The 26,880-nt window shown below is 56.0% G+C and overlaps 4 protein-coding genes across 14 annotated transcripts in view; 2 read left to right on the top strand and 2 right to left on the bottom strand.

The window, feature by feature from the left end:
• Positions 1 to 4,051, top strand: part of Fam222b (family with sequence similarity 222 member B) — a 62,635-nt gene extending 58,584 nt beyond the window's left edge. For 4 of the 5 annotated variants that reach the window (XM_021630514.2, XM_060387216.1, XM_060387215.1 and 1 more), the window contains one exon: positions 347 to 4,051. In XM_021630514.2, the coding sequence (XP_021486189.2) occupies positions 347 to 1,953 (1,607 nt within the window). In that variant the 3' untranslated portion in view covers positions 1,954 to 4,051. The remainder of the gene's footprint in view (positions 1 to 346) is intronic. The other variant, XM_021630522.2, reaches the window with a different exon arrangement.
• A 2,109-nt stretch (positions 4,052 to 6,160) lies between these two features.
• Traf4 (TNF receptor associated factor 4) lies at positions 6,161 to 12,061 on the bottom strand. 2 transcript variants are annotated; one of them, XM_021630530.2, is made up of 7 exons: positions 11,806 to 12,061; positions 8,947 to 8,998; positions 8,238 to 8,342; positions 8,011 to 8,172; positions 7,764 to 7,925; positions 7,522 to 7,677; positions 6,161 to 7,306 (listed from the first exon to the last, which is right to left on the bottom strand). In XM_021630530.2, the coding sequence occupies exons 1-7, from the start codon at positions 11,946 to 11,948 to the stop codon at positions 6,674 to 6,676; spliced, it is 1,413 nt and encodes a 470-aa protein (XP_021486205.1). In that variant the 5' UTR covers positions 11,949 to 12,061; the 3' UTR covers positions 6,161 to 6,673. The 2 variants fall into 2 exon arrangements, with proteins under 2 accessions (XP_021486205.1, XP_060243201.1); XM_060387218.1 differs by lacking the exon at positions 11,806 to 12,061 and adding an exon at positions 9,865 to 10,354.
• A 561-nt stretch (positions 12,062 to 12,622) lies between these two features.
• Nek8 (NIMA related kinase 8) lies at positions 12,623 to 23,744 on the bottom strand. Of its 5 annotated transcripts, none has more exons than XM_021630540.2 (15): positions 23,271 to 23,685; positions 19,137 to 19,342; positions 18,731 to 18,963; positions 18,392 to 18,523; positions 17,703 to 17,911; positions 17,477 to 17,556; positions 17,211 to 17,392; positions 16,971 to 17,121; positions 16,188 to 16,264; positions 15,730 to 15,847; positions 14,561 to 14,711; positions 14,184 to 14,347; positions 13,928 to 14,086; positions 13,632 to 13,790; positions 12,623 to 13,242 (listed from the first exon to the last, which is right to left on the bottom strand). In XM_021630540.2, the coding sequence occupies exons 1-15, from the start codon at positions 23,510 to 23,512 to the stop codon at positions 13,214 to 13,216; spliced, it is 2,292 nt and encodes a 763-aa protein (XP_021486215.2). In that variant the 5' UTR covers positions 23,513 to 23,685; the 3' UTR covers positions 12,623 to 13,213. The 5 variants fall into 5 exon arrangements, with proteins under 5 accessions (XP_021486215.2, XP_021486221.2, XP_060243195.1 ...); XM_021630546.2 differs by having other exon boundaries at positions 22,698 to 23,410; XM_060387212.1 differs by having other exon boundaries at positions 13,188 to 13,325; positions 23,271 to 23,744.
• A 931-nt stretch (positions 23,745 to 24,675) lies between these two features.
• On the top strand, positions 24,676 to 26,746 carry Tlcd1 (TLC domain containing 1). 2 transcript variants are annotated; one of them, XM_021630602.2, is made up of 5 exons: positions 24,944 to 25,080; positions 25,172 to 25,234; positions 25,380 to 25,462; positions 25,546 to 25,628; positions 25,930 to 26,746. In XM_021630602.2, exons 3-5 carry the CDS (start codon positions 25,399 to 25,401, stop codon positions 26,311 to 26,313), a joined length of 531 nt encoding a protein of 176 aa, XP_021486277.1. In that variant the 5' UTR covers positions 24,944 to 25,080; positions 25,172 to 25,234; positions 25,380 to 25,398; the 3' UTR covers positions 26,314 to 26,746. The 2 variants fall into 2 exon arrangements, with proteins under 2 accessions (XP_021486276.1, XP_021486277.1); XM_021630601.2 differs by lacking the exon at positions 25,172 to 25,234 and having other exon boundaries at positions 24,676 to 25,080.
• Positions 26,747 to 26,880: the final 134 nt, after the last annotated feature.

The following is a 26,880-nucleotide window of genomic DNA, read 5'->3' as shown; positions in this document are numbered from 1 at the left end:
TGAGAGCTGGCTGGGCTCACAGAAATTTGCTTTACAATCCTGATCTTTAGAGACTTCATAAACAGGCTCCCAGGGCATCTGCCTCTTGTAATAGTGGCGGTGAGGATCACTGAGGTAGCCTGTCCCCTAGTCCCTGGCCTGGCCTACTGTACGTACCCAGTGCGTGTCAGCCATCCTTGTGATTGCGGGGACTCGGTGTGGATGCAGGGTAAACTACAGTGACGGCCTCCTCCTCTCCAAGGCTTCAGCAGGGGATTCTAGAAAGGCTGGTTGGCTTGCCACTGATGAGCTCCCTTCCTCTCTGCTCTCCTTCCCTTTCTCTCTCTTTCTCTCTTTCTCTCTCTAGGGGACACTACACAGAAAATGAGAACTGCTCACTATCCTACCCCAGCCGAATTGGACGCGTATGCTAAGAAGGTCGCAAACAACCCACTGACTGTAAAAATCTTCCCCAACAGTGTGAAGGTTCCCCAGCGGAAACACGTTCGTCGTACTGTGAACGGCCTCGACACGTCAGCCCAGCGCTACAGCCCCTACCCGACTCAGGCTGCCGCCAAGGCGGGCCTGCTTGCCATTGTCAAAGTGCCAGCCAAAAGCATACTCAAGGACTTTGACGGCACCCGAGCCCGGCTACTCCCTGAGGCCATCATGAACCCCCCAGTGGCACCCTATGCTACTGTGGCACCCAGCACTTTAGCCCACCCCCAGGCCCAGGCTCTGGCCCGCCAGCAGGCCCTGCAGCATGCACAGACCCTGGCCCATGCCCCTCCCCAGACACTGCAGCACCCTCAGGGTATACCACCACCACAGGCACTGTCTCACCCGCAGAGCCTCCAGCAGCCTCAGGGCATGGGCCACCCTCAGCCGATGGCCCAAACCCAGGGCTTGGTCCACCCACAGGCCCTAACTCACCAGGGTCTCCAGCACCCCCCTAATCCCTTGCTGCATGGAGGCCGGAAGATGCCAGACTCAGATGCTCCCCCGAATGTGACCGTGTCTACCTCAACTATCCCCCTTTCGATGGCGGCCACCCTGCAACACAGCCAGCCCCCGGACCTGAGCAGCATCGTGCACCAGATCAACCAGTTTTGCCAGACGAGGGCAGGCATCAGCACTACCTCAGTGTGTGAGGGCCAGATCGCCAACCCCAGCCCTATTAGTCGCAGTCTGCTCATCAATGCAAGCACGCGGGTGTCGACCCACAGCGTCCCCACGCCAATGCCTTCATGTGTGGTCAATCCCATGGAGCACACCCATGCGGTCACAGCCGCACTGCCTGCTGCAGGCCCTGTTAACCTGCCCGCAGGCATCGCTCGAGCCCCCACTGGCTACCCTAGCGACCTCAAGCCAGTTACCTGGAACCAGCACCAGCTGGCCCACCTACAACAGATGTGCAGCGAGGCTGGTGGGACACCGGTCCCCGGCCTGACGGGCAAACATACAGCAGGACGTGAGGTGGCAGCGCCTGGTTTTGTAGCCAAGGCTCCTGCCTACCCGCAGGAACTCTGCCTGGCACAGTCCTTCCATCTGAAGCCACCCTTGGAGAAGCCGACCCCGTCCCCACCAGTCAACGGCCTGCCAGCCCCACTGGCCTATCCCAATGGTCACTACTTCCAACCCCTGTGGAACAACATTCTACCAACTCCCAATAGCGACAGCTCGGGGTCTCAGGACCTCGCCATGCCGTTCCATGGTGGGCAGCCCACGGGTGCACCCCTCGACTGTGCGGCGGCTCCTGGGGCTCACTACCGAGCAGGGACTGGGGGTGGTCCAGTGGCAAGCCAGAACAGCGTGATGCAGACAGTGGATTACCTGAGTGGGGATTTCCAGCAGGCCTGCTTCCGAGAACAGAGCCTGGCCATGTTGAGCAAGGCCCACCGAGCCCCCGGCGCCCGAGCCCCCGACCCCACAGATAGTCGAAGTCTTCATGTTCAGCACCCAGGGTATAGATAGGGAGCCGTGACGCCCTCCTCAGGCAGCACGTCACACATCGCCCTTCTAGGTTTAGTCTTACTTTTAAGGAACTGGATAGTTTGAAAGTTTCACTGCTCCAGTGTGATCATCCTTAGATGTCTAAGGAAGGGAACATGGCGGGGTCTGTTTGGGGGCAGAAGAAGGTCTTTTATTCTTCCCTCAAGCAACTCTTGGTTTTCTGTTAGAACCTAACCCTGTCCCCTCAGCCACCTGCCCACTAGGCAGTCTTCACCCTGACCACTTTGACTCTCGCCATCTTTTTTTGAGCTTCTGTTTGTTTTGGGACTGAGGTATGGCTGAGGGGAGTGGCCTAGGCCCTCAAGTTAGGCTTCCCTGTCTGGGACTGGAAAACCAGACTTTCTAAGTGCTCTGGAAACTTAATTCTTTATTCCCCCAAAGATGTCAGTCAAAATAAATACAATCCTCACCATCCCCAGCTGCTCCTATTCCTCAAGGCTTGGTCTGTTGCTCCCAAGCCGCTGCACTTGTCCTTGCCAAAGCCTTGAGACTCAGAGAAAACCTTTGCATTGGCATCTTGGTTCTTAACTCCCCTCCAGAGAAATGCAGTGGCTATCTGGCATTCTCAAGACCTCCTGTCACTGTTGCCTCTCTCCAAACTCAACGACTGTCCTCATCCCTGCCTCCCCTCCCTCTTAAGAAAAGAAAAAAAAAAAAAAAAAAGAAAGAAAGAAAAAAAAAGCAAAACAAAAACTACCTTACTTGAATTAGTTATAGATAAAGGGTGATCACATTAGAGTCTGGAACTAAAAACACCAAAAAAGTTTAAGAAAAGTTAAAATGCATTTGGTTCTCTACACTGGCTAAGAATTATTAGTCCACACTGTAAGTTCTAATGTCCTGTTTCTGTGTGAGTGAGTGGGTTGGAGGAGCGCTGTGTATGAGTGGCCGCAGGTACATTCGCCCTTACATTTTGCCACCCTTCAGCTTACTGAAGAACAAAAGGAAAAACACAAAGCCTTAAGCTCTTTGACTTCTTCCTTTACCAAATGAGCATGGTTCTGACCGTTGCAGCGGGCTGGTGTTGGAAACGGCCCCTTTGCCCCTTGCCCATTCTTAGAGCATCTTCCACCTGTTCCAGGACCAATGGGACTCATTCCCAAGTGACAATTAGTTGTCTAGAAATTCAACACTTCTCTGTAACTTTAGATTGTTTTGTTGTAAATTTTTGCACCTGTCTTCTGTTGCACAGTTGGGCTTTATAAATAATAATAAGCCCTTGCCTTTCCTCCTGTCGTTGGGGAATGTGAGCTGATAACTGAAGGGTTTGGGTTTATTCTCACTGTTCCTTAGCCAGAAAATCTGTAGTGATCTGAAGCAATGTGGCTGAAGACCAGTTTTTAAATTATGTGTTGGCAAGTTGCCTTATATTTAAAAGAAGGAAAAAAAGAAAAAAAAATGCCTGAGTGTGTTATGCCAAATGATAGCAACATGAAGTCCTAATTTATTGTTTCCCTGCCGTCTGTGAACACTGGTACTATTGTCCTTTCCCCAACCGAGCCCCTCAACTCCTGGTGCAATGCCCCCTCCAGGGTGCTGGCCACCTTCTCACCCAGGGCCCCCCACTAGCCACTTACCTGAATCAAATTTAAAGAGCGCCACACTTGTGTGACCTCCTGTTGACCTACCTGATGTTGTAGGATATTGTAACCCTCTCCCAAATTCTCCCCGAGAGGGGGCTGCCACTGCAGGAAACTGGACCAAACACCAACCTGTGGGCTTCCACACCTCACTCCCACCTCTAGTGTGCATGGAAAACGTACCGATACCTTCACCCTTAAATGACCGCCCTCAGCTTTGGTGTTAGACGTTTTCTACTTCAACCTGATTGCCCACCCCCACCCCAGCCAGTTCCCAGCCAGCAATAAGTGCCCAGCCAGGGTCTCCTCTCCACACTCCTTGCCTCCAAAGCCCCATGCCACGTCAAGGGAAAACCTGGATCCTCCACTCTAGCCACATACTGTAGCGTTTGTTCTCCATCTCACCTCACCTGCGGTTAGAGGTGTGGTTGCCTTTTTTTTTTCTTTTAAGATTATAAAGCAGTAAATCAAAAACCTCACCTTTTGACCTTGTCCTATTCGTTTAATGTGAATGCTTGAGGTGTTTTTTTTTGGGGGGGGGCAGTTTGTAACATTTCACTTAGTAAAAGGGGAATAGTTTTATTTCTTTGGTGGTGACAGTATCCTGTTCATCCTTCCCCTCCCCAACTTACTGTCCCAGACTGGGATTGGCTCTAGGCTGTACATACAGACAGTTCAGTCAAGCCTAGGTGAAGATGGATGCCTCCGGGGTCACTTCAGTCCTAAGTGAGCCTCTCTCTGCTTTGCCGTAGGCCCTCCAACAAATATGAACCTCCATTTGCTGCAGTGGAGTTATTCGTGATAGGTGCTGCCTCACCCTCCCTCAAGACATGCACTGCTCCACGGTGGAATGTTAGAATTCTCTGGGGTGGGGAGGTTTCAGTTAACTGCTTGGTTTTTACTTGCAATTTTGACAGGGGTGAGGGTCAGGGGAGCTGGCCAGGGAAAGCCCAAATGTTGATAGTAGGTGGGAAGACGCATGGAATTCAAAGCACCCTTCTTAGCCCCCTCTGAAGTGTTCTGCTTCCCCTCCCTTGTCTGGGCAAGCATTCTGCATAAGGAGGCTTGCATCGTGCCCACCCACTGCCAGAGGTAACACGGTAGGCAGGTGAGCCCAGCTGCCTGCAATATTCCTAACCAGAGGCCGGCACTCAGGAGTCCATGTCATGCTGGTGTAGCCTTGTCTGAATTCACTATGCTAGGACTGCTGCTGGAATGAGGGATGGGCCCATGCTACAAGGCCACGGATTGTGTCAGCTGCAAGATGTTAGGGCCATTCAGTCTATCAGCAGAGAGAAGCCAGCTTTAATCCAAGTTGTATAGTTTCTGAAGCACTGGAACAGTAGACTTATTCCCTGCCCACAGCATGTCTGCTAAAGCTCTAAGTTTTCTCTGCTACTTCCTTTTCAGGTTGTGTCTGCCATGCTGTTTTGATTTGGGACCATTTTTGGCTTTCTTATCTAAGGTCCCATGGCCCCCCAAACAAATAGAGGGAAAGTACTTGGCTAATGAAGAGCTAACCAGCCCCGATCCAGTCTCTTCTCACATGACAAAGGCCCTTTACACTGCCCTCTTCAGAAGTGACCCATAGACCTTCCCTACCAGTCCCCAGACAGGTCTCAGTGCTAGGCCTTAAGAGAAAGGCACTGCATGTTAACTGCCGCCTGTCATCACATTCCAAGACCAGTAGTTGAGCAGAATTCATTTTACCATTAAGTGTAGTTAACCCCACATAGCTAAGTAACTTGCCAAAAGCAAGCCTAAATTTATTGCCAAAATTAGAGGGAGCCATATGCCTACAGAATGCTTTCTGAGAATTCAGGGGTATGTAGCTGAGTTGTTTGTGGCATGCACCAGGAGGGGAAATCCTACAGAATTCCAGGCCTTGCCCCAAACCAGCTGAAGGAGTCAGTTTGCTTGTTCTTAGCTGCTACAATGGACATGAGGCAGCCATTCAAAACTGTCTGAAAAAATGATAGGCAAGGAGTCCAAGCGCTTTGTGCATCCAGAAGGCCTTTTACTCCTGGAGTAGACTAACACCAGTTCTCCATCTGTCAGCACACACAGCCTCATAAACTCTTCACGAATGCCCATTCGTTTTAATGGTAAAAAACACTTCACTTGACTGAAAGCCACAGGCCTCAGGCTGGAAAGATGACCTCCACATAGAAAACGATTTGGCAATGCACAGGCTGCTCGATCAGTCAAGGGAAGATCTTTGGAGCTCAGTGGCCACGTAGTCTTGTGGAATCAGTAAGCTCCAGGATTTCTGATCCTGTCTCAAAAAGGGAGAGTAACTGGGGAAGACAGAGGACACTGGCCTGTGGCCTGCGCACATGTATGCACATTCACAGACTTGCCTACGCAGAGCACCGTCTGTCTTTGGCGAGGTATGGACTGGAAACGCCAGCCTGCACCTATCCATCGAGCCACCAGAGGGCAGCTGCCAACTGACACGCCCACTCAAGGCTTGTTGCAGTTCCCGGACTGTCCACCAGAGGTACCGCTGCTAGCCAAGTAGTTCACCCCTTTTCTGTTGGGCCCAGCCTCCCAGAGCCCTAACCAACCGGGGAGGAGACAGGCTGGAATAAAGTTAATAAATACAATTCAGGATTTATTAAAAATCAGAGTTCCCCTGCTGTGCCCCCCTAGCACTAAAGAAATAAATAACCAGAGAGGGCACCACCGGGTAAATGGAAAGAGAAGTTATCTCAAGGCAGACTCTCATAACTACTCCTCCCTTTCCCAGCACCTCCCACCCCTACTATGGCTCTTGGGACATAGCACCTGAGCAGGCACCTCAGTCCAGGTAGAACTCGGGTGGTACCAAGGCATGTCTGCCCTGCCCAGGAGACAGGCCCTGGGATTGCTTGTTTGCAGCCCTTTAACCCCGAGACTGCTCCCGCCCCCCGACAGGGGCCAGGGCTGAAGCACCAATTGGAGGCACCTGAGGGTTAGAGGTGGTGGTGGTGATAGGGAGAGAGTGGATTAACAACCTAGGCAAAAGAAGCTGAAAGGGGGTCCGGCCCCAATCCAGTTTCAGCCAGTGTCCAAGATCCTGTCCCACCTCCCTCCCTACTTGAGCCCAAAAGGCTCCACTCTCAGCTAAGGATCTTCCGGGGCAGTTCCACAGAGGCACGGATGAAGACGGCGTCATCCCGCACATAATTTCGCTTTCGGATGTCCTGGTGGGAGATGAATTTGGGGTAGCCAAATCCCAGAGAGCTCTCATCCAGGGAGCCTCGCCAAGTGCCAGGCTTCTGGAAGTTTTTCCAGTTTGGATCAGGGTGGAAGGTCTCAGTGACATGCTGTGGCTTGGCTAGACCTGGGTCGCTCTGGTCCAGCAAGGAGAAGGTGACCCGGCGGGCAAAGGGCCACTCCAGGAGATTGTCAAAGGCGCCTGGCAGCACGCGGATGTAGATGGAGAGGTGTGTCCCCTCCCCACTGCCGTTGCCGTTGAGGAAGGCAGACACCTGCAGCTTGTAACCGTACTTGTGTGTGTAGAAGGCTGGGCTGAAGCACTCCAGGTTAGGCTTGGCCTTGGCCTCCTGCAGACGCCGCCCATAGCTGCCGATCTTCCAGATGAGCACTCCGTCGCTGCCTACGGAGAGCTCCTCGAGCTCTCGCCGCAGCTCCTGCAGCTCTTGCCGTTGACGGCTCACCAGGGCACACATCATAGCCAGATGCGGCTTTACACTCTCCTCCACGTGACGTGCCATTGCCAGTTTAGGGCACTGTTGGCAAAACCCAAGGCCACAGGGGAAGGAAAAAGTTACCAAAAGAGGAAGGTCCAGGGAAGAGGAGAAGCAGGCAGGGGTAGCAGGCACCCAATCCACAGGCTGATGGCAGAGGGTGCTGGGAAGAAGCAGGACCCATCAAGGCCTCAGCTGTGCCAGCAAACTGGTCCTCTGTCAGGGCTAAAGGGAGCGAGAAAGAAGGGGCGTCTCACCCTGTGCTTGCAGCCGGACTCTTTAAAAGGGCAGAGCACTAAGGCGGTGCTGCAGCTGTCCCTCAGGTGGCCAGGCAGGTCCTCCCGAGCCACGGTGCCCACACCACATTGGTTGGGGCAGGGAACAGGCAGCCGTGGGCACTGGTACTGGTGGCTCTAGGACCAGAGACAGAAGAGGAGTGGTCAGTAACCTGAGTCTCTGCTACCCAGTCTCACAGCCTGCAGGTCGGTAAGGGCCTCACCTGGATGGTGTCAAAAACAAACTCCTTGGTGCAGTAGGCACAAGGCTGGGTGCGCTTGGGGCACTCTGAGCTGGCATGCTGGGCCAACAGTCGCCTCATCATTCGGGCACCGCACTTGTTCTCACAGTACACACTCTCTTGGGGGCACATGCCCTCGTGACTCTGAAAATAACCGTATGGGCAAAGTGAAGCGACTCCGGCTTCCAGGTGCTCGCCCTCCCTCCGCAGTCGGCCTGGCCGCACCTACCTCGTAGGCCTCCCCACTGAAGTCACAGCCACAGAATTCACACTTGAGGCGGCGCTTAGGGCAGTCGTGCTGCAGGTGGGCAGGCAGATCACGCCGGCTCAGCTTGGCGGGGCAGCGATTCGGGCAGGGGACTACATTGAAGCTGCAAGTGTTCAAGTGGCCCTGCGGAAGACTGCAGTCAGTATCTGCCAGGCGAGGGCTAGTCCCGGCTCCCCACCAAGTCTCACCTGTAGATGGCGAAGTGGCCCACTCCAGCGGCAGCCCTCCTCGCTGTGGATGCAGCGTATAGGCAGGCCTAACACCTGGACCTCCAGCTCTGGGTCTGGGTAGATCTGTGGGCAGAGAATGGGGACTCAGCAAGGACCAGGGTCCGCTGTAGTTGCCATTCACCTCCCCTTTCGACTGTGCTGGCCAGGCCGAAAAGCCAGTAGTAGCTTCCTGAGCAAAGACCTCTCAGACTGCGTCTCTGCGCCCTGGGCTGAAGGACACAGCAGGCTGTGTCTCCTCTGGCTTGCCATCTGGGAACCCACATGCCTGCACAGGAGCACGCGTCCTTAAGGGAGGCCGTCCAGCAGCCTGCCCAGTCGCAGGCTATCCCCCACGCTTTGCTTCCTTCCTGAGTGGAGGGGTCCTGGCCCCCAGCCACAGATCTAACTTGCTACAGGAAGAGGAGGGAGCACTTTTTCTGGGCACAGAGCAGCTCTGTGTACCCCTACAGTCCGGGCATTGTGCCTGCCCCCCCAGGGCAAACACAGCCTTTGTTTGCAAACTGGCCTGGTGGGAGAGAACAGTCTACCTTTGTGGGGGCACGATATCCTAAGGCTTGGGGTTGACACTGGCCCCGTGCCTGCTGGCTGCCAACGGCTTCAGCTTCCACCAAGGGCAACAGTCCATATATTATATACCTGGGTTTCCAACCTAGCAATGTGAACTCACCTTGGCATAGTCCAGAGGAAGCTGGTCCTCAGGGCATTTGAAGACTCCTTCACTGAAAGGAAAAAAGGCAAGGGTCAAGGCTTCTCAAACCCTGGGCCTCACCCCTTCAACCAGGATAGCCTCCCTCCCTTGCCAGCCCCCTGCCTAGCCTGCCATCGTTGAGACAAAGGGGCAAGCAGAGGTCGGAGGGGACCCACTTTTCAAGGGTGCTAGACTACCCCCAAAAGGTATTCTAGGTCCAGTGCAGAGAGACACAGCTGCCTTGGGCAACACTAGCCCAACAGGTGGCAGCTGGCACCCCCCTACCCCCCAGCAGCTGGACTTGAAACAAACAGGCAGCCTGCCACCCCTTCCCCCAGAATGGTTTTCATTGGCTATTCTGACAGCTGATGGAAGGGTATACAGCGATGTGCTTAGATTAAGTGCCAGGGCTACCAGCCTCCATGATGGTGGCAGACTAAGAACCGAGGCCAGGGTCATCTTGAGGCCATTCCTTCTCCTCTCTGAGGATGCGCCTCCTAAGGAGTGGAAAGGAAGAGCAAGGCCCCTGCCTGGCCCTTCTGTGTTCACTCCTCCCCAGTCTTCACATTCCCACCTGACCCTCACCACTTGCCTCTGAGAAGTGGTTAGACTGTCCCTACCCAGAGATGGGAAAAACCAAACAGGCTCCCCAGTGAAGCAGCACCTGGGTATGTGTCTGTGGTAACTGCACAGATCACGCTTTAACCACAGGCAAAGCTTCTGAAACTTGGTGACTCTCCCCCCTGCCAGCTGGCCTTTCCCCTCCTCCCCAGTCTCCACCCAGATACTAACACCCAGAGAGCCTGGTGGCATGCTTCGCCTGCCAGTGTGCCCTAGGTGACCCCAGCAAGACCTGTCACACTTGACTGCCACTGCCCAGGCAAGGCAAGGGCTCACCCAGGAGGACTGAAGGCCCTAGGCATGGCATTCCTGGCAGATCTGAGTCAGGTAGGCGGGAGGCAGGCAGGCCTCAAGGCGGAAGCAGTGGCTACACGGCAGCCCTGTTGTGAAAGCACTTTCCAGAACCTGGGCAGTCCACATCCCAGGTGCCCGGTCCACTTCCTATCACCTCCTCTTGGCCCCACCACTACTGGCCATGTCCCGATGAAAAGAACACCTGTGCAGGCAATGAAGAGGTATGCCTACACCGGTCCCGGCTCAACCTGAGTAATAGCCAGCCACAGCAGGAGCCGGGAGAGAGGGGTGGGCCAAGAGGGAGGGGGGTCCACTTGGCTGCTTCAGGAATGTGCTGACCCAGTGGTTTTGAAGACAGCAAGGGGACTAGCACAAGTAAGTCCCTAGGCTTCAGGCAAGGGCCAACCCTGCAGCTTGTGGCCCAGCCAGGACAAAGGTTTGACCAAGGCTAGGGACAACCTAACTTGTAGGGGAGGGTGACAGTGGGGGGGGGGCAGAGCCTGCTCGACCACCTCTTCCCTCCAGAGGCCACTAAACACAGTTCTATCGATGGGGGAGGGGAGAAGGCAGAGGCAGCTCCTGCCTGAGCAGTGGAGGCCCAAGCCCAGGGGAGAAGACAGGATGGGGGGAGGGGGCAGTAGGAGAGGAAGAGGGGATTTCCGGGAGGAGGAGGGGCAGGAGCAGCCTCGAGGGGACTGAGAAGGAGGTGAGAAGGAGGAGGGAGTGGGGCCTGACAGACCCCTCCCGGCTCCTTCCCCGAGGCAGTAAGGGTGGGTCGGCTGGAGGAGGGGGGCTGGCTCAGCTGGCCTCATCTGGAAACCAGAGGGCCGGGAAGGGAGCAGAGGAAGACAATGGGCTCGTGTGTCTGTAGAGGAGTTAAGTGTGTACATTGCAGGGAGGAGGGCCAGAGGGAGGAGGGAGAAGAGTAGGGAGGAGGGGGCAGCACAGCAGCTTGAGCAGGAGCATATGTGAGAGCAGGAGCCCGCGGCCGCTAGGAACAAAAAACAAAGGGCCTGCTGAGATTTCCGCCAGCCAGGAGCTTCGGAAGGCAGCGGGACGGAGCACTGAGGCGCGGGACCCACACTGCTGTCCCTGCCAGTCCCCCTCGAGGGACCGCGGCCGATCTGGCCTTTCTCTTGTTCTAGGGCAGGACCTCCACAGGCGTAGGGGCTCCCCCATCTCCCCTCCTGCATGGCAGCCCTCGGTGCCAGGTAGATTCAAGACCGCACAGGGTGCCCAAAAATGGGACGGATGCCTGGGGCGGCAAGGCACGACGGGGTTCTGAGTGGGCACGGGCACTCCGGACCAGCCCGGGTCACTGGTGTAGCAGCCAGCAGTGCCGTGTTCAAGCCCGCGGGGAGAGTTCCCACTTCAGAGGCGCGGAGGGTCACAGTCCAACCTCCACTGCCTGACTGCACGCAGCCCTGGCTGCCAGCTAAGACTTGAATCGTGTGACCCTGGGCAAATCGCAGCCTTTCCTCGACTCTCTGTGAAATGGGAGAACAATAGCCGCCAGTTCCTCGGCAGCAGACGGAGAGTAAGAGGAGGTCGCACGGGGGGAAACTCCGAAGGCTTGGGGCGCCGCGCGGGAGAGGGAGGCTTTGTCCTTCCCTCCCCTCAAGGATTCAAAGTTCAAGGCTGCGGCCGCTCGGGCTCAGGTGGGGGGGAAGGGCCGATCACGGGTCGGGAGGGGCGCTAACCTCGGCCGCCGCGCGGGCAGGCGGTCCCCCATCCCGGGGCTGGGCAGGTAGCACCTACGCCTGGGTGCGTGGGGTCCTCCCCGGAGCCCTGACGTCACTGCCGCCCCTTGACATCACGGTGGGCGCCCCTGAGGTCACCGGGCGGCCGCGCAGACAAAGGCCCGACGTGTGGCCGGCTCGAGCCCTGCCCCGCGGGCCGAGGCCCCCCGCCCCCGGGTCGCACCTGAGGAACTCCTGCAGGCAGGTGTCGCAGAAGCGGTGGCCGCAAGTGGACACCTGCACCGGCTCGCGCATGGGCTTCCCGCACAGTGGGCACAGCAGCCGCCGCTTGGGCTTCTCCAGGAACTTGTAGTCGAAGCCGGGCATGGCGGGCTGGCGGCCGGCACGGGCGAGCAGGGCCGGGCACGCTGCGGCCCCACAGCCCGCGCCTCACTCCGGCCGCGTTCCCCGGCTGCGGGCGGCGCCGACTGGCGGCCGCGACCGGCCGGGGTCCGCAACCCCGCCCGCCGGAAGAGGGGGCGGAGCCGCGTCCCCGAGGTCCTAGAGCCCGCCCGCGCGCCCCGCCCACTCCACAACCCCGGAGAATGCGGTCGCGCTTACGCTGTGCTCAGGCTTCGAAAGTTAAGTCAGGCTCGTCCACCCCCGGAAGCTGGGGCTCCTCTTTCCCGCTGGAACTGAGAACGTGGCTCCGATACTTCCAGAAGTGGGGGGCCCTTGCGCTACGATGGTGCCTGACCACAAGCCTTGGCTCTGTAGGGGCCACCTTAAGGTCTAATGCGCCACGCGCCGCCCAGGGACCCGGGGCCCTAGCTTCCAGGTGCTAGGCAGCGAAGCCAGGCAACAGGATCCGCGAGAAAACCCGGCTGGAGCAAGGAAACTGGACTGGGCCCGGGACCAGCGGAACCTCGGGCCCCAGCCTCAGGCCTCTGGCTGCGCCCACATTCCTTCCAGGCCGCTGCCCTGCAACCACAGTCGGGCCCAGCCCAGTCTTGGGGTGTCTAGCGGCCACCTCTGCCCCTGAAGAGACCATATGCCAAGCAGGCATTTGATATTTTTATTGGTGCTACTTTCAAACCTTTGAGAAACTGGTCGGGTCTGGCCTTTTCCCCCCAGTCTACTTCTGGGGAGTGGCCTAGGGTGAGGGCAAGCACTCAGTAGTTCCAGCATTCCTTCCCTGGGAGGTGGGGAACTTCTGCAAACCCCTGCCTTAGGACTAGGACTAGGACCAGACAGAAAAAGAGACGCCCACCGACCTATCTGTCACAAGCTAGCCAGAGATTAGGTCGGCCTGATGGCCAGTCCAAACAAGCCCTGGCTTGCCCTATTCCAAAGCGTGGCGTCTGTCTCCACCAGAACACCTGCGGGAATTTGCTTTCTAACTGGCCTGGGGGGAAAAGGTACTTTTTTAGCAAAGGCTTTGAAGGCCATCCTTCTGTTGATGCCTGCCATTCTGGAGCCTGGAGACACCGAGTGCGATCAGGGGTTTGGGGACATTGGTGTGGGGAACAGCGTAGACTTCATCGGCTTTGCCGCCCGTGATGACACAATTCGGGACACCGGAAACAGCCGTTCCTCTGGCACCCGCATCTTGCCAGAGTACTCAGAGTGGTCTCTTGGATACTCCTGTTGCCTCAGGGAGGGGCTGGTTCATCAGTGACAGCTGGAGAGTATCAGAGAGAAGCTTCTGCAGCTTTTCTGGAGGCAGTGCCTACGGCCAGCACCCACCCTTGATCTCACTGGGCCCTGGAGGCAGAACCCTCCTGTCAGCACAAGTGGGGTTTTACTATCAACTGGATGCAGGAATTATTAGAAGACAAAATCCAAGCGAGGCCTGGAGAGCAGTGAAGGCAGCCCCTGCTCACAAAGGCTGGGTGCGTTACCCATCGCCTCCCGATTTCCCACAGGTTCTGCTTTCACTTTTTTGGGGGGTGGAAACTTGTTTTGGGGAATTTGAGTTGTATCTAGTGAGGATGGAATAGAAGAGTAAATGGGAGTAAGGAGAGTTGGGTTAGCCCCAGTGGTGCGGTGAGGTAGGAAAAGAAAACTCACATCGAACAGCCAAGAGAGTGTTCCCATGGCAGCAGGACACGGAGGTCACCACGTAAGGATGAGTCTCATCCAGCTGCACTGGCCGGGGGAGTCCAGCGTCCTCATCCCTCCTTCCCAGGCGACCTCGGGCGCCTTTGCCCCAAGAATACACTTCCCCCTCTGCCAAGAATTCCAAAGAGTAGGCACAACCTGAGCAAGCAGTCAGATGCTGGACAGCAAGCATGGCGGCAAAAGGAAGGTACTGAGCAGGCCCCCACGGGCTCGCCCTGGCCCACCTTCATCCAGGCCTCCCTCACCTGCCCCGATGGCAACGGTGAAGGCATCCCCACAGGCCACCATCACCATCTTGATGCCCTCTAGGCCTTGGACCCGACAGGGTGCCCTGCTGACCCGGCGGGAACTAGTGCCCAGCTGCCCATGTTGATTGCTGCCAAAGGTATAGCAGTCGCCAGAGGCTGTGGGGATGGGGAGAAAGGAAACGACACTTGAACACACGCCTGGAGAAAGCCTGGAGAATGGCCTGCAGGCCTCCCACGCCTGGGTCCTGCTCACCAGTCACAGCGGCTGAATGAGCAGTGCCGAGGTCCACACACAGCAGCGCCTCCTGGTCCAGAGGCACAGAGCCCAGCGCTGTGAAGCTCAGGGCCTCCTCCACTTGCCCGTGGGGAACAGGCTCCTCCTCCAGGGATAGGCGGTCCAAGCCTAGCTTGTTGAACCTAGGGACGGAGCCAGAGTTTACATAGGCCGCTTTCCCCCACTAGGCTCTGCAGGGATTGTTAGGCTCTATCCCCCCAGGAGATAGATCCCACCCTGAGTTGAACCAAATCCCTCTTTAGTTCTGAACCCTGGAGGGAAGCAATGAGGATTGAAATACTTTGTATCCAAGGAAGGCAGCGAATCAGGCCTATCACTTTGATGCATCTATTCACCTGTTACTTCCACAGGCCAGGACCCGGCCAGGCAAGGTGAGGATCATGGAAGAGTCAATACCACAAATCACTCTTTGAGCTTCCTGTCCTGGGGGCACAGGCACCTGCTGGGGGCAGTTATGAGACTCCCTAGTACCTAATCCCAGCCTACCTACAAGAAGAAAAAAAAGAAAATGGAGTTAGTTTGAGCTTCAGGAATGATAATGCCAAAAACGAAAAGAGGATGAATGAAGGCTGTTCTCAGCCTGAAATGCCTTTCCTGGGCCTCACTGCTGCTCAGAATCACTTAAGGCCTGCCCGTCATTCCAACGGCAGCTGGCTGTAATGAAGCACACCTCTAATCGAGCACAGCACTCAGGATGCTGACATAGGAGGATGCCATGAATATGAGGCAAGCCTGGGCTACAGGCTGAATTCCAGGCTAGCTGAAGCTATAAAGCAAGGTTCTGTCCCAACACTCAAAAGCAAGACATCAAGTTGCAGGTGAGACCCCATCTCATAAGAGCCTATCCAAAGCCGTCAGCGTCCCCAGGCTGACGCTGTCCCCTTTAATTAATTCCACAGTGTTACTTGTTATTATAGCCCTGGTGTCCTCTAGCGCGCGCGCGCGCACACACACACACACACACCCCGTAACACACACTCTTTACACCTGAGTCCCCCAGGACTGGAACCCATCTATGACATCACCAGTCTCAGTTCCTAGTCAGGTGGGCTAGGGGTATAGGTCGTTGGTAGAGCAAGTACTTACTACTGTGTGCTAAGTCTTGATTCCTAGCTTACTGTGAAAAACAGTAAGGACTGTTAGAACAAACTCTCCCTTATGCCAGAAGCCTGAATGAATCCACCTTTGTTGTTGTTTTGTTTGGAGACAGCGTTTCACCATGTAGTCCTGGCTAACCTGGAACTTGCCCTGTATTCCAATCTGGCCTTAAGTGCTGGGATTAAAAGCCAACACCATCACATGTGGCAACATCACATTCATCTTATCTGAGCAATTAACAATGGAGGAACACATGATAAGAATGAAATACTGGTTTGTGCAATGAATGAGTGGACTTCGAGGAAATAGAGGAGGGAAAGAATGGGCCTGGAGAGGAAGACAGGCATGACAACGAACCACACTGAACAAAGCTGGGAAAGGGACCGGAGGCGGGGAGCAGGCTTACCACCATCTCCTCGGCCCCAGGCAAACAGTTCTCCATCTGTAGACAGGGCCAGCACGTGAGAGGCCCCACAGGACACCTGCACCATCTCGTAGCCCAGCAGGGCTTCTACAATGGTGGGCTAGAGAGAGGGAGAAAAGTAAAGGGCCACGAAAGCATCTGGGACTTGCCCCCTACCATGGTCTCAGCCCCATCTCCTGCAAGCAGGAAATTAGAAGCTGCAAATTCTCAGAAGGGAACCATCTCTTTAACTCCAACCACACACATGCACAGCGTGCAATCATAGCAGCAGGTGGGAAGCCTTGCAGAGGCTTCCTGGACTTCTGAGCTGACCCAGAGCAGGTGCAGCCTGGGGGCTAATGGGACGTGAGGCTCCTGGGAACTCCCCTACCCCTAGTCTGCTATCAGCTCAGCTACCTGACGTCCTCACTTCCCCTCTCCGGGGCACATGGCACACCCACCTGGCTGATGTCAGTGAAGTTGCCATGGCCTAAACAGCCATTGCTGCCGCTGCCAAAGGTCATGATGATGCCTCGGTCTGGGAAGGAGCGCAGTGAGAGATGGGAGAGGAGAGAGACTGCATTTCAAGTAGTGTGTTTAGCTTACAGCTGGGAGGAGGGAGGTAAAATTGGGAGCTGAGGCCGGGTCTGGTGGCACCAGTAGGTACTGAAGCTACACAGACAGAGGGAGGAATGCAGGTCTGACTGGCTGAGCTTATAAAACATTGCCCCAGAACAAACAGACACCAAAAAAAGCCAAAGCCTGGCATGGTGGTGCTCGCCTTTAATTCCAGCACTCAGGAGGCAGAAGCAGGTGGATCTGTAAGAGTTCCAGGCCAGCCAGGACTACATGGCAAGACCTTGTCTCATGAAAACAAAAACAAAAGCAACCTGCGGTTATAACTCAGTAGCAGAATGCTTGCCCACCATGTCCAAGGTGCTAGGCTCAGTCTCTAGTCTGGAGGGTGGGGGAGAAGAAGTATTGAAAAGAGGCTGGAAGGGGAAAGTATATAATTCTGACGTAGTGACAGCCTTACTGTCCTCCCCATCTGCCAATGGAGTCAGTATTAACACAGCCACTGCTGGGCCTACTGTGCTAGGAAAAGGCACTCAGCTGCAGCTACAGAGAAATCAGTAACCCTTTAGGCAAGAGAAGCATTCATCAATTGACTGATTTGGGGATGAGATAAGTTTCGCTGCCTGCCCTCCTCCTGTCCCCACAGAGCACTCCCCTGACAAGCTCACCAGTCAGGCAAGCCGTGAACAGGTCCCCGCAGGCCACATGCTTGATGGTCACACCCGACTGGCCCTCCAGGAAACGTGAGACAAACTGGGGCTGAGGCAGCTCTGCTGCCCCAGGGAGCAGTGTGCCTCCTCCAGTGCCCAGGGGTGGGGCCTGCAAAGGAGTGGGTGACGCCTGCAGACCCCAACTCCATTTCTGGGCTCCCACCCTCACCGGGCCAGGCCCACCACCGACTTGCTCACCTCCCACAGGATGAGGCGCCCGGAGCGTGTAACGCCAGCCTTCTGCGTGCGTCCTGCAGCCACCTGGACCACCTCGGTGTTGAGCATTGGCAGCCTCAGAGGAGCATTGAGGCCACCGCCCCACGTGTACACCGAAGACAGTGGAGGTGGGATAGCTGGTCTCACAGGTCCCCGGGGGACGCCTGCGAGGACGAAGTTTGAGGCCGGTCAAACTAGCGAAAATGGTAGGGAGTCTACAGAGCTCCAGCCGTGGGTCCCCAACTCACCCCTGCATCGGGCACTGGTGGCCCTCATCCCTGTGCTGCCAGGAGCCAGGGGTGGTCCCGGGGTCAGGGACTTCTCTGCCCTGTGGGATACAGAGGGGCCTCAGGACAAGGCCTGTCCTGACACCCCTCTGTCAGGACTATACATAACGAAGGGTTATTAGCCCTAGACCTGTGTCCCCACTGGGTGCCCGCCCCTGGGGCCCAGGACCCATCTCCCTGCACAAGCCTCCTCATGCGGACGCTGCCCACATCGGTGTGGAGGTTGAGGAGGGCCCGGATGCAGAGGGGTTGTGCCATGATGTGGCTGAGCGGTGGCCGCTGGGCAGGCTCCAGGCTGAGCAGACTCAGGACGAGCTGGCGCAGCTCAGGACTGTACCGGTCAGAGATGGGTGCAAAGGTGCCACTCATGATCTTCAGCACCAGAGCTGGCAAGTTCTGTGAAAGCACATGTGGGGGGGTGGCCAGGGTGCTAGGCTGCACTCTTAGGAAGAGCGGCTCCCCTACTGATGGAACAAAAAAACATGTCTACCCCCAGGACACTAGTCTCATTAGAGAAGGCAGAATGGCAGGAGAGCCTAACACCGATTTTAGAACTTCCTAGCCTGATACAGAGACTTCAGCTATGTCCTCGGAAATCCCAGGGGCTTTGGGAAACTCCAGGCCTGCTCTTGGGAACGTCTCTAATCTCATGGGAGAATCAGGGATCACATCCATACCTCAGGACTTCACAGGCTAAAGCAGGACTCAAGCCCTACCCTAGGCCGAGCTGAGTGAGGAAGAGGCACAACCCTACCCTGGGTTAACCCAGCAGCAGGTAGAGACTGGCACGGCTCGGCCAGCCACAAGAGAAGGAACACAGAAGTGGTCAGAGCTGTGGCGAAGGAGGTGGAGTCCCTCCGTGATGTCTGTACTCACCGCAGCCTCAAAGGCCCTCTTGAGGCTGGCTAGCTCATACAGGACACAGCCCAGAGCCCAGATATCACTCTTCTGGTTGTAGGGCTTGCCCTCACACAGCTCGGGGGAGATGTAGCATGGAGTACCCACCACCTGCAGGGGGGAAGCCTGTGTTACAGCCTTGGGAAGAGCTGAAGAGGCCTCTGGCTGGAGACTGGTGTGGGGACAGCCTCTGAACAGGGGCCACAGGGCTTCCTCTTCAGGACCACATAGACAGGGACTAATGGAAGGGGAAGAGGCAGAAATGTAGAGCAGGCCCCTGCTATGAAGACCGGCTGTGTCCCCTGCACATCCAGGTACCGTGTAGGCCTTGCTCTTGCTGCTGAGGATCTTAGAGATGCCAAAGTCTCCGATCTTGACAACCATGCGGTGCTTGTCGAGAAGGATGTTCTGGGTCTTGAGGTCCCGGTGCAGGATGAGGTGGGTGTGCACGTGGTGCAGCGCCAGCAGGATCTGCACGAAGAAGTGAAGGATGGTCTCCTCCTCCAGCAGGGAATTGCAGCGCTTCTGGATGAACTCAGCCAGCGTGCCACCTGTGGCCCAGAGAGGGCAAGGTCATGGTCACCCAAGCCGGGCCAGAACCCTGTACTCTGACGTTGAGCCACGTGTGTTCCAGAGGGAAGCCACCTAGTGGTGTCCAGCCCTCCTGGAGGGAAAGGGACCTCCAGGCTGAGGAGAGACCGCTGCCTTACCTGGGCTGCCTTACCTGGTGCATACTCCATGGCAATCATGAGGGCCTTGTCCTCCAGAAAGTTCTCATAGTACTCGATGACATTGGGGTGGTTGAGCAGCTTGAGCACCTGGCACTCGTTCTGTGCTGCCTGCCGCTCTTCCTTGGTCATCTGCTCCACGGGGATCTGCTTGATGATCACCAGCTTCTGGTCAGCCTTCCGAAGGCACAGGTGCACGATCCTAGGAACATAGCACAGGGTGGGCGCCAACTGAGCTTCCAGCCATGCGTTAGGCAGCCCACAGCCCACACGATCATCAGATGGTTAAGCCGGGCACGGTGGAGGCCAAAGAGGATCTGGAGTTCCAGGCCAGTCCGACAAGACCCTGTCTCGAGAATAGAAAGCAGTCTGGAGAGCTGGCTCAGTACCCACTTTAGTGGGCTCAAAATCACCCGTAACACCAGCTTCAAAAGATCTGATGAGCTCTCTGGCCTCCACAGTGGCATTCATTCACACATAAAAGTAAAATAATAAAAATAAATCTTGGGCTGGAGAGACAGCTCAAGAGCACTGGCTGGTTGCTCTTCCAGAGGGCCCAGGTTTGGTTCCCAGAACCCACACGGCAGCTCACAACTGTCTGTAATTTCAGTTCCAGGGGATCCAGCTCCATCTTCTGGCCTCCACAGGCTTGAACATGGTGCCTATGAATATATGCATGCAAAAGACCCACAATATGATATAAAGTAAACAAATCTTTTTTTTTTTTTTCCTCTAAAAATCATTAAATAACAGTGGTGGTGATACATGCATGTAATCCTAGCACTCTGGGAAGCAGAGACAAGAAGAAATTTATTTCAGGATTTCAAGACTATTCTTAGCCACATAGCCTGAGGCAGCCTGTCTCAAAACAAAACAAACAAAAACAGGCCAAGACTGTTCAGTGGGTGAAAAGGTGCTTACTGATGAGCCTGATAATCCAGAACCCACCCACGTGGTAAGGAGAGAATCAACTCCCACAAGTTGTCTTCTGATCTCTACAAGTATATGAACACACCAGTCAAGTGGTGGTGGCACACGCCCTTGATCCCAGCCCTTGGGAGGCAGAGGTGGGTGGATCTCCATGAGTTCAAGGCCAGCCTGGATAGTCAGGGCTACACAGAGAAACCCTGCCTCAAAAAACCAAAGAAAGATGAATCAAAGGGGCTGGGAACCTGGCTCAGTTTAAGAGCACTCACCGGCCTTACAAAGACCCAGATTTGGTTCCTAACACCCACATGGCAGCTCCAGTTTCAGAGGACCCAAGGTTCTCTTCTGACCTCCACCGACACATAAAAACAAATGTTTTAAAAACAAAACCTGTTTTGGGGCTGGAGAGATGGCTCAGAGGTTAAGAGCACTGGCTGCTCTTCCAAAGGTCCTGAGTTCAATTCCCAGCAACCACATGGTGGCTCACAACCATCTATAATAAGATCTGGTGCTCGATTCTGGCATGCATGTGTATATGCTGACAGAACATTGTATACATAATAAATAAATACAAAAAAAAAAACTGTTTTAACTTCCTTCTGACCTATGTAAAGCTAGGAATTTCTAAGTGCCTTCCTTATATGTAAATCTGTACAATGCATTTATGAGCAGTTTGTAATCTCATTTACAAAAGAAAATTCTTTGTTTTTGTTTTGTGTTCTGGCTTTTAAAAATACTTATTTTTTATGTGAAAATGTTTTGCCTGATGTATGTTTGTGCCCAAAGAGGCCAGAAGAGGATGTTGGGTCCTCTGGAACTGGAGCTTCCTGTGGTCGTGAGCCACACCGTGTGGATACTTGAAATAGAATCCTGTCCTCCGCAAGAATAAGTGCTCTAACCACTCAACAATCTTTCCAGCTCCTGGTTTCAGGACTTTGAAATAGCGTATCACTAAGTAACACAGGATGATCTTGAAAACTCACTATGTCCCCAGATTGGCCTTGAATTCCCTAGCCTCAGCTTTGGGAGTGTTGAGAGTCCAGGTTTCTGGAAATCTTTTCTGAGTAGAGATCTGTGGAAAGACCTCAAATTTCAGAGCTATTGGTAGCTGAGTTGCCTCTGGCAAGGACAGTAACTTCTTACTTTAAAAATGTCCTCCAGCCTTCTAAAACAGTCCCTTCCACTGCGGTCACCCTGAGATCTAAACTCTATACAGCAGCGATAACGACCCTAACTGTTTCCTTTTCAGTGCTGGGAATCCAATCCAGGGCCCTCCACCACTAAGCTACAGCCCCAACCTAGACTGTCCTTGTAAAGTCCACATGGGTCAGATAAGATCACTGCAGTGATTTATTTGTTTCCAGAGACACACTCTCACAGAACCCAGACTGACCTTGAGCTTGCTAGGAAGCCCATATATCTAGCTAAAGACCCAGAACTTACTATTCTCAAGCCTTGATCCACCTCCACCACCAGTGCTGAGACTACAGGTAGAGGCCACCACACCCCATTCCGGTTTGAAAACTCTTCCCTGGTTTGGGGGTGTAGCTCTGTACACTGAGTTCAGTCCCTATTACAAACAGAACCGAACCCCCCCCTTGCCTTTATTCTCTAAGTCAACCTAACCTCTTACTTCATTTCACAAGATCAGAATCTGGCCCCACCCTCCAGGACAACCACATTCCTCACTTTGCTCGTGACTTTCTAGCTCCACTCTTCCTTTTCTCAGTTTCTTGAATGTTATAACATTTTGCCCATGTGAGGAGCTTTGCAAACGCTACTTTATCTGCCGGAAGGACTATGCCTGATCCTCATTTCTTCAAGCCTTTTGTTTTGTTGTTTTCTCAAGGCAAGGTTTCCCTGTGTAGCCCTGGCTATCCTGGACTTTACATCTTTCTCACCTCCTTGGGGACTCTTTAAGTTGCATTTTGGTACTGACATTAAACCGGGGCATGCTAGGCAGGAGCTCTACCCATGATATACACTCTCATTCCCCCCTTTTTTCCTTACTTTTCTAAAATTTGAGACAAGTAGCACTCAGCTGCCCAGGCTGGCCATGAACTGGTTATGTAACTCAGGCCTGCCCAGCTGTACCCTAAAAACTGGCTGTCTTTTCCTCTGGAGACAATCTCCATGTAGCCCAGGTTGGCCTCGAATTGACCATAATGACCCTGCATCTGCTCTGAAGTACTGGAATTACACCACCCCACCTGCTGCAAGGTCTCTTAGTAACAGTCCACAGCTGCTTCAACTTCATTAACTGCTTTAACAATACCTCGTTTGTTTGTACCAATTTCCTATGGACTAAGTTCACAGAGGGGAAGTGCCTCGCCTGTTTTGGTCATAACTGTATACTCTCGGCAGTCTGACCTACGCTGCTGACGCTCATTATCAGTTGCTGTAAGGAACGATCTATGGGAACAACTATCTCCCAAGGGCGCAGGCTGGCCTGGTGGGCGTGCCCTCGCCAGGGGCGGGGCCTCCCGCCTAGACCTGAGGACCGGATGCCTGAGTGGGGCATCCGATAGTGGCGCTCTCGCTTCGGGGCGGGGCCGGCGGGACCACGACTTCTTGGTCAGAATTGGGGCTTGTTTCTCCCTTAGCGTTTCCTCCCCAAGGCCCTGGCTCACCCGAAGGCACCTCTTCCCACCACTCGGATCCGCTCGTACTTCTCCATCTCATTTCTCAGTTACGCTACTGGAGTCCCCGTGCAGCGCGTGCGCGGACCTCCCCATCCCGGAGCTCCTCCTCCTGGCTGTAAGACTTTCGCAGGGCGGAGCCGAAGGAACAGGGTGGTCTGTTCGGCCCCGTGGTTTCTCTGACTGTAAGGCCAACTCGGACGGTCCGAGCCGCGGCCCTACCCCCAACAAGGGATCCCAGGGAAGCCAGTCCCGATTTACCGACGAGCCCTCAGAGCCCAGTCCCCTACCAGCCACGTTGCACACGCGTGACTTGGTCGTAGGTACTTGGACTGGAGCGGCGAGGCGCCCACTCAAGTTGCCCCGCGCAAACTAGACTGTCCCCCAAAGGTGGGATGCGAGAATCGAGTCCCCGCTGCCCGGGAGTGACACTACTTCAGAAAGACAAAGGGATTCCCTCCCGGCGAGTAAAGGATGGACCATGGGAACGCATTCCAGAGCGCGCTGTGCGGGGCGGTGGCGTTGGCCCGGGAGGGCCCGGGAGAGCCGGGCAAACTGAGTCACCTGGGGAGTACGTGACGCGATCTCCAGGTGCCACGGCTGCTGGTCGCCGCGCGCTCGCCTTCGGAACCGCGCAGAGCGCTGCGGTAGGGGCTCAGCCCTCGGGCTGGGGGAAAGCGCGAGAGGGCCCCACGCTTCTGTCCAGAAAGAGCGGGCTGGGCAGGTCGCTGCCAGGGGTCCGGCCGGGGCGAACTTAATCCTGACTTGTCGACGTCTGCCCTGGGGGAGCCATGAAGCTCGGGCATCCGGGAGGGGTCGTTAGCTAAGAGAGGACGTCCCCACCTCCGAGTGGGCGCGGAGGGCGAGGAGGGGTGTTTGTCTCCTGTCCCCGCCCCGCCCCGCACTAGCCGACGTGGAATGACCGAGGGAACCTGCGGCCGCCGGCTCGGGCCGGAGCTGGCCGGTGGACCGGCTTCCCGGGCAGGGAGCGAGCGAACAGGACGCAAGCTGCTCAGCCAACTCTTCACACCGCGCTGTTACTTAGTAACCGACTGGAGTCCCACGGGGTTAATGTGTAACCCCGGAGCCACCCGGGAAGACCGCAAACACCCTGGGCGCTTGAGCTCGGGCTTGTTTTTCTCTGGAAACACCGCCCTCCTGGTCCCCACTTTTTGCTCGCGTCCCCGTCCCCTCTCCTCTTCCCTAACGCACACAGGTCCTCACTTCCCGCACCGGCTCCGTGCCGCGTCTCCCCCCGGGGGCCTGCTAATCCCGCTCCGCGCACAGCGGCCGCCCGTGGACCCCACCACCGTGGGGGCAGGCTGACACCTAGTGGCCAGAGGCCGCCATCACTCCAGGCCACTGCCCTGGAGAGGGTCACCCCAGCTGTCTGGGCAAATCCGCAGCCTTCCCCGCCCCGGCCTCCGAGGAGCCAGGAGAGGGTTGGGACTGTCTGAGGGAGGACTGTGACAGCCGCTGTGCTCCAGGAGCCCCGGAGCGGCGGGACGGGAGGGGCGATGGTGGGTGACTCCATAGTTCTGAGCAGCACTGATGCGAGAAGCGGGAGACGCAGGTAGACACGTCGGTGTCCGGCCGGCCGAGGACTGGACTCTGGGCGGAGCCACGGTCCGAAGCGGCGCTGCGGATGCCCGAGGACCCGGCTCCAGCAGCCCCGTCTGCGCGCCGGTCCCGCCCAGCTCTGCCCTGAAAAAGAGTTGAGAAAGGAGCGTTCTCGCGGGACCCGCCCAGGGTGTGGGAGCCGGTATCGGCCGGGAGAGTGGCGACGTGAGCCGGCGGGGCGGGAGGCACGGGGGCGTCCGAGGACGCCCTCGGCTGTCGGGAGGCGCCAGGCCGGGGTGCCTTGGCGGCGATGGCGGGGACAGCCCCTTCGCGCTCAGATCGGCGGGACCAGGGCGGGGCCCCGGGGGACTCGGGGCCGCGGCGCCCGAGGGGCGGGGGCAGGCGGCGGGGCGGGGCGGGGGCGCGGGCGGCAGGGGCGGGCAGAGGCCTCGCCGGGAGCGCGGGGAGGAGCGAAGGGGCCTTGAGGGCTCCGCAAAACTGGGGCTGGCGGCCCGTGGCGGAGTCGGTCGTGGCGCGCTGTCCAGAGACGGAGCGGTGTTCCAGCGCTGCCGGAGGAGACGGCTTAAAGGGCGGGCAGACGGACGGCGAGAAGGGCCAGCATGCCCCTGCTGCTGCACCCCGCCTGGCCGCTGCTCCTGGGCGCCACGCTGATCTTCCGAGCACTCCGCCGTGTGCTCTGCCGCCTGCCCCTGCCTGCCCACGTGCACACCGACCCCCTGCGCACCTGGCGTTGGCACAACCTACTCGTCTCCTTCACCCACTCCATCGTATCAGGGATCTGGGCACTGCTGTGGTGAGTGAACCTGGGGTGATGAGGTGGCCGAGGGATCTTTCGCAGGGTGTCGGGACTGGCCTCCCTGTCACTATTCCCATCATTCACGCAGGGATCTCACCTGATTCCCGGTTTGGAAAACTACCCAAACAGGAACGGCTGTGGGAAACCCGAGGTACCTGGGCTTGGGCCAAGCCCCTCCTAACTCTCCAATCAGCCAATAGTAGGCGCCTAGAGAGCCCTGAGACTAGCGAGTGTTGGGGGAAGCGAGGGTCCTCTGGGAAGCTGCAGCCGAGAGAATATCCCTTTCTCTGTTCCAGCATATGGCAAACCCCTGAAATGCTGGTGGAGATCGAGACGGCGTGGTCATTTTCTGGCTATTTGCTTGTCTGCTTCTCTGCAGGTAGGTTACGCCCGGAGAGGCCGAGGTGAGGGTGGAAGGCCACTAAGTATGCTCAGTCTTCTCTCTCCCTACTCCTCCACTAGGATACTTCATCCACGACACGGTGGACATCGTTGTTAGTGGACAGACTCGAGCTTCTTGGGAATATCTTGTACATCATGTCATGGTGAGTGAGGAAAGCAGTGAAGTCATACAGGCAACATGGTCACAACCATTTGAGACAGGGAGGCCATCTTAACCCCGCAGTGTGGCTTCCCCAAGGTTGCCTAAGGCTTTCTGCTCCCTCTGGGGCCAGGGGAGGGCCTGGGCTTACCTAAACAGACTAGGAATGTCACGCAGAGCTAACACCCTGGCGTAAAGTCTAAGTCTAGCGACTGACTTAGCAGGAGAGCCTGCTGTGCGCTACTCGGATTTGCCCAGGGGTGCCATGGCACTTTTCAAACGTTCTCTTTTGTCATGTGCCCTAGGCTATGGGCGCCTTCTTCTCTGGAATCTTCTGGAAAAGCTTTGTCGGTGGCGGCGTCTTAACCCTGCTGGTGGAGGTCAGCAACATCTTCCTCACTTTGAGGATGATGATGAAGATAAACAACGCCCAGGACCTCCTCCTCTACAAGGTCAACAAGTACATCAACTTGGTCATGTACTTTCTCTTCCGCCTGGCCCCTCAAGCCTACCTCACCAAGGTCTTCCTGCAGTATGCTGGCCAGAGGAACCTGGGAACATTTCTGCTGGCCATCCTGCTCATGCTGGACTTGATGATCCTCATCTACTTTTCTCGCCTCCTCCGCTCTGATTTCTGCCCTGAACGTGCTCCCAAACGCCAACAGAAAGACAAATTCTTGACTGAATGACAAAGTAGAACCCAGTGTGGCAGTGACAGCAAGCACAGCCAACAACTTTGTAACAAACTAGAACTCTGCCACAAAGCCTGGGCGTATTCTGAGGCCAGCCTTTCCACCTTTAGCCAACACCCACACTATTGAAAACACTAATGAAAACTCATCTGAAGTCCTCTCGGGCAAGGGATGAGGGAGCAAACCGACCGGTTGGGCATGGTAGACGGGTGAGGACAAGACACTGTGCAAGAGCCAGCCAACCCACACCACCCTGAAACGGATGCTGCCGGCTCTAAAATAACCTCTGCTCTCCCAGACTCTGGTATTGGTTTCACAACAGCCTCTTCCAGGGATAAAGGAAGGACCTCTCGTAAAGCTTGTCCTCTGAAGTGATGATGGAGGCGTGTCCCAGGACAGCTAACCCTGTAATAAATACCTCTGTACTTGAGCTCTAGTGTGGGGCAGTGACAGTGGCGGCATCATCACGGTGTGTTCCAAAGAAGTTTTTTCTGCTCAGAGCTCAGAAAGCACTGTACTCTGGGTTCCATCCCAGCACCCACCCACATTAAGCCCTAACCTTAA

Source organism: Meriones unguiculatus, chromosome 7 (assembly GCF_030254825.1).
Source record: "Meriones unguiculatus strain TT.TT164.6M chromosome 7, Bangor_MerUng_6.1, whole genome shotgun sequence".
Lineage (NCBI taxonomy): Eukaryota > Metazoa > Chordata > Mammalia > Rodentia > Muridae > Meriones > Meriones unguiculatus.
This window is presented reverse-complemented; position numbering and strand designations above follow the sequence as displayed.

Coding starts and splice junctions, on each gene's coding strand:
- Traf4 (XM_021630530.2), bottom strand. CDS start 11,948: ATGCCCGGCTTCGACTACAAGTTCCTGGAGAAGCCCAAGCGGCGGCTG. Junction 7,926..8,010: donor TCAGTGGGGAGGCCTACGAG/GTAGGTGCGGCC, acceptor GGTTATTTTCAG/AGTCACGAGGGCATGTGCCC. Junction 7,678..7,763: donor TTGTTTTTGACACCATCCAG/GTGAGGCCCTTA, acceptor CTCTGGTCCTAG/AGCCACCAGTACCAGTGCCC.
- Nek8 (XM_060387212.1), bottom strand. CDS start 23,512: ATGCCCGAGCTTCATGGCTCCCCCAGGGCAGACGTCGACAAGTCAGGA. Junction 14,712..15,729: donor CTGGGGCCGAGGAGATGGTG/GTAAGCCTGCTC, acceptor TTCTTCTTGTAG/GTAGGCTGGGATTAGGTACT. Junction 14,348..14,560: donor CTGGCCTGTGGAAGTAACAG/GTGAATAGATGC, acceptor CTCCGTCCCTAG/GTTCAACAAGCTAGGCTTGG.
- Tlcd1 (XM_021630601.2), top strand. CDS start 24,887: ATGCCCCTGCTGCTGCACCCCGCCTGGCCGCTGCTCCTGGGCGCCACG. Junction 25,081..25,379: donor GGGATCTGGGCACTGCTGTG/GTGAGTGAACCT, acceptor TCTCTGTTCCAG/CATATGGCAAACCCCTGAAA. Junction 25,463..25,545: donor GCTTGTCTGCTTCTCTGCAG/GTAGGTTACGCC, acceptor CTCCTCCACTAG/GATACTTCATCCACGACACG.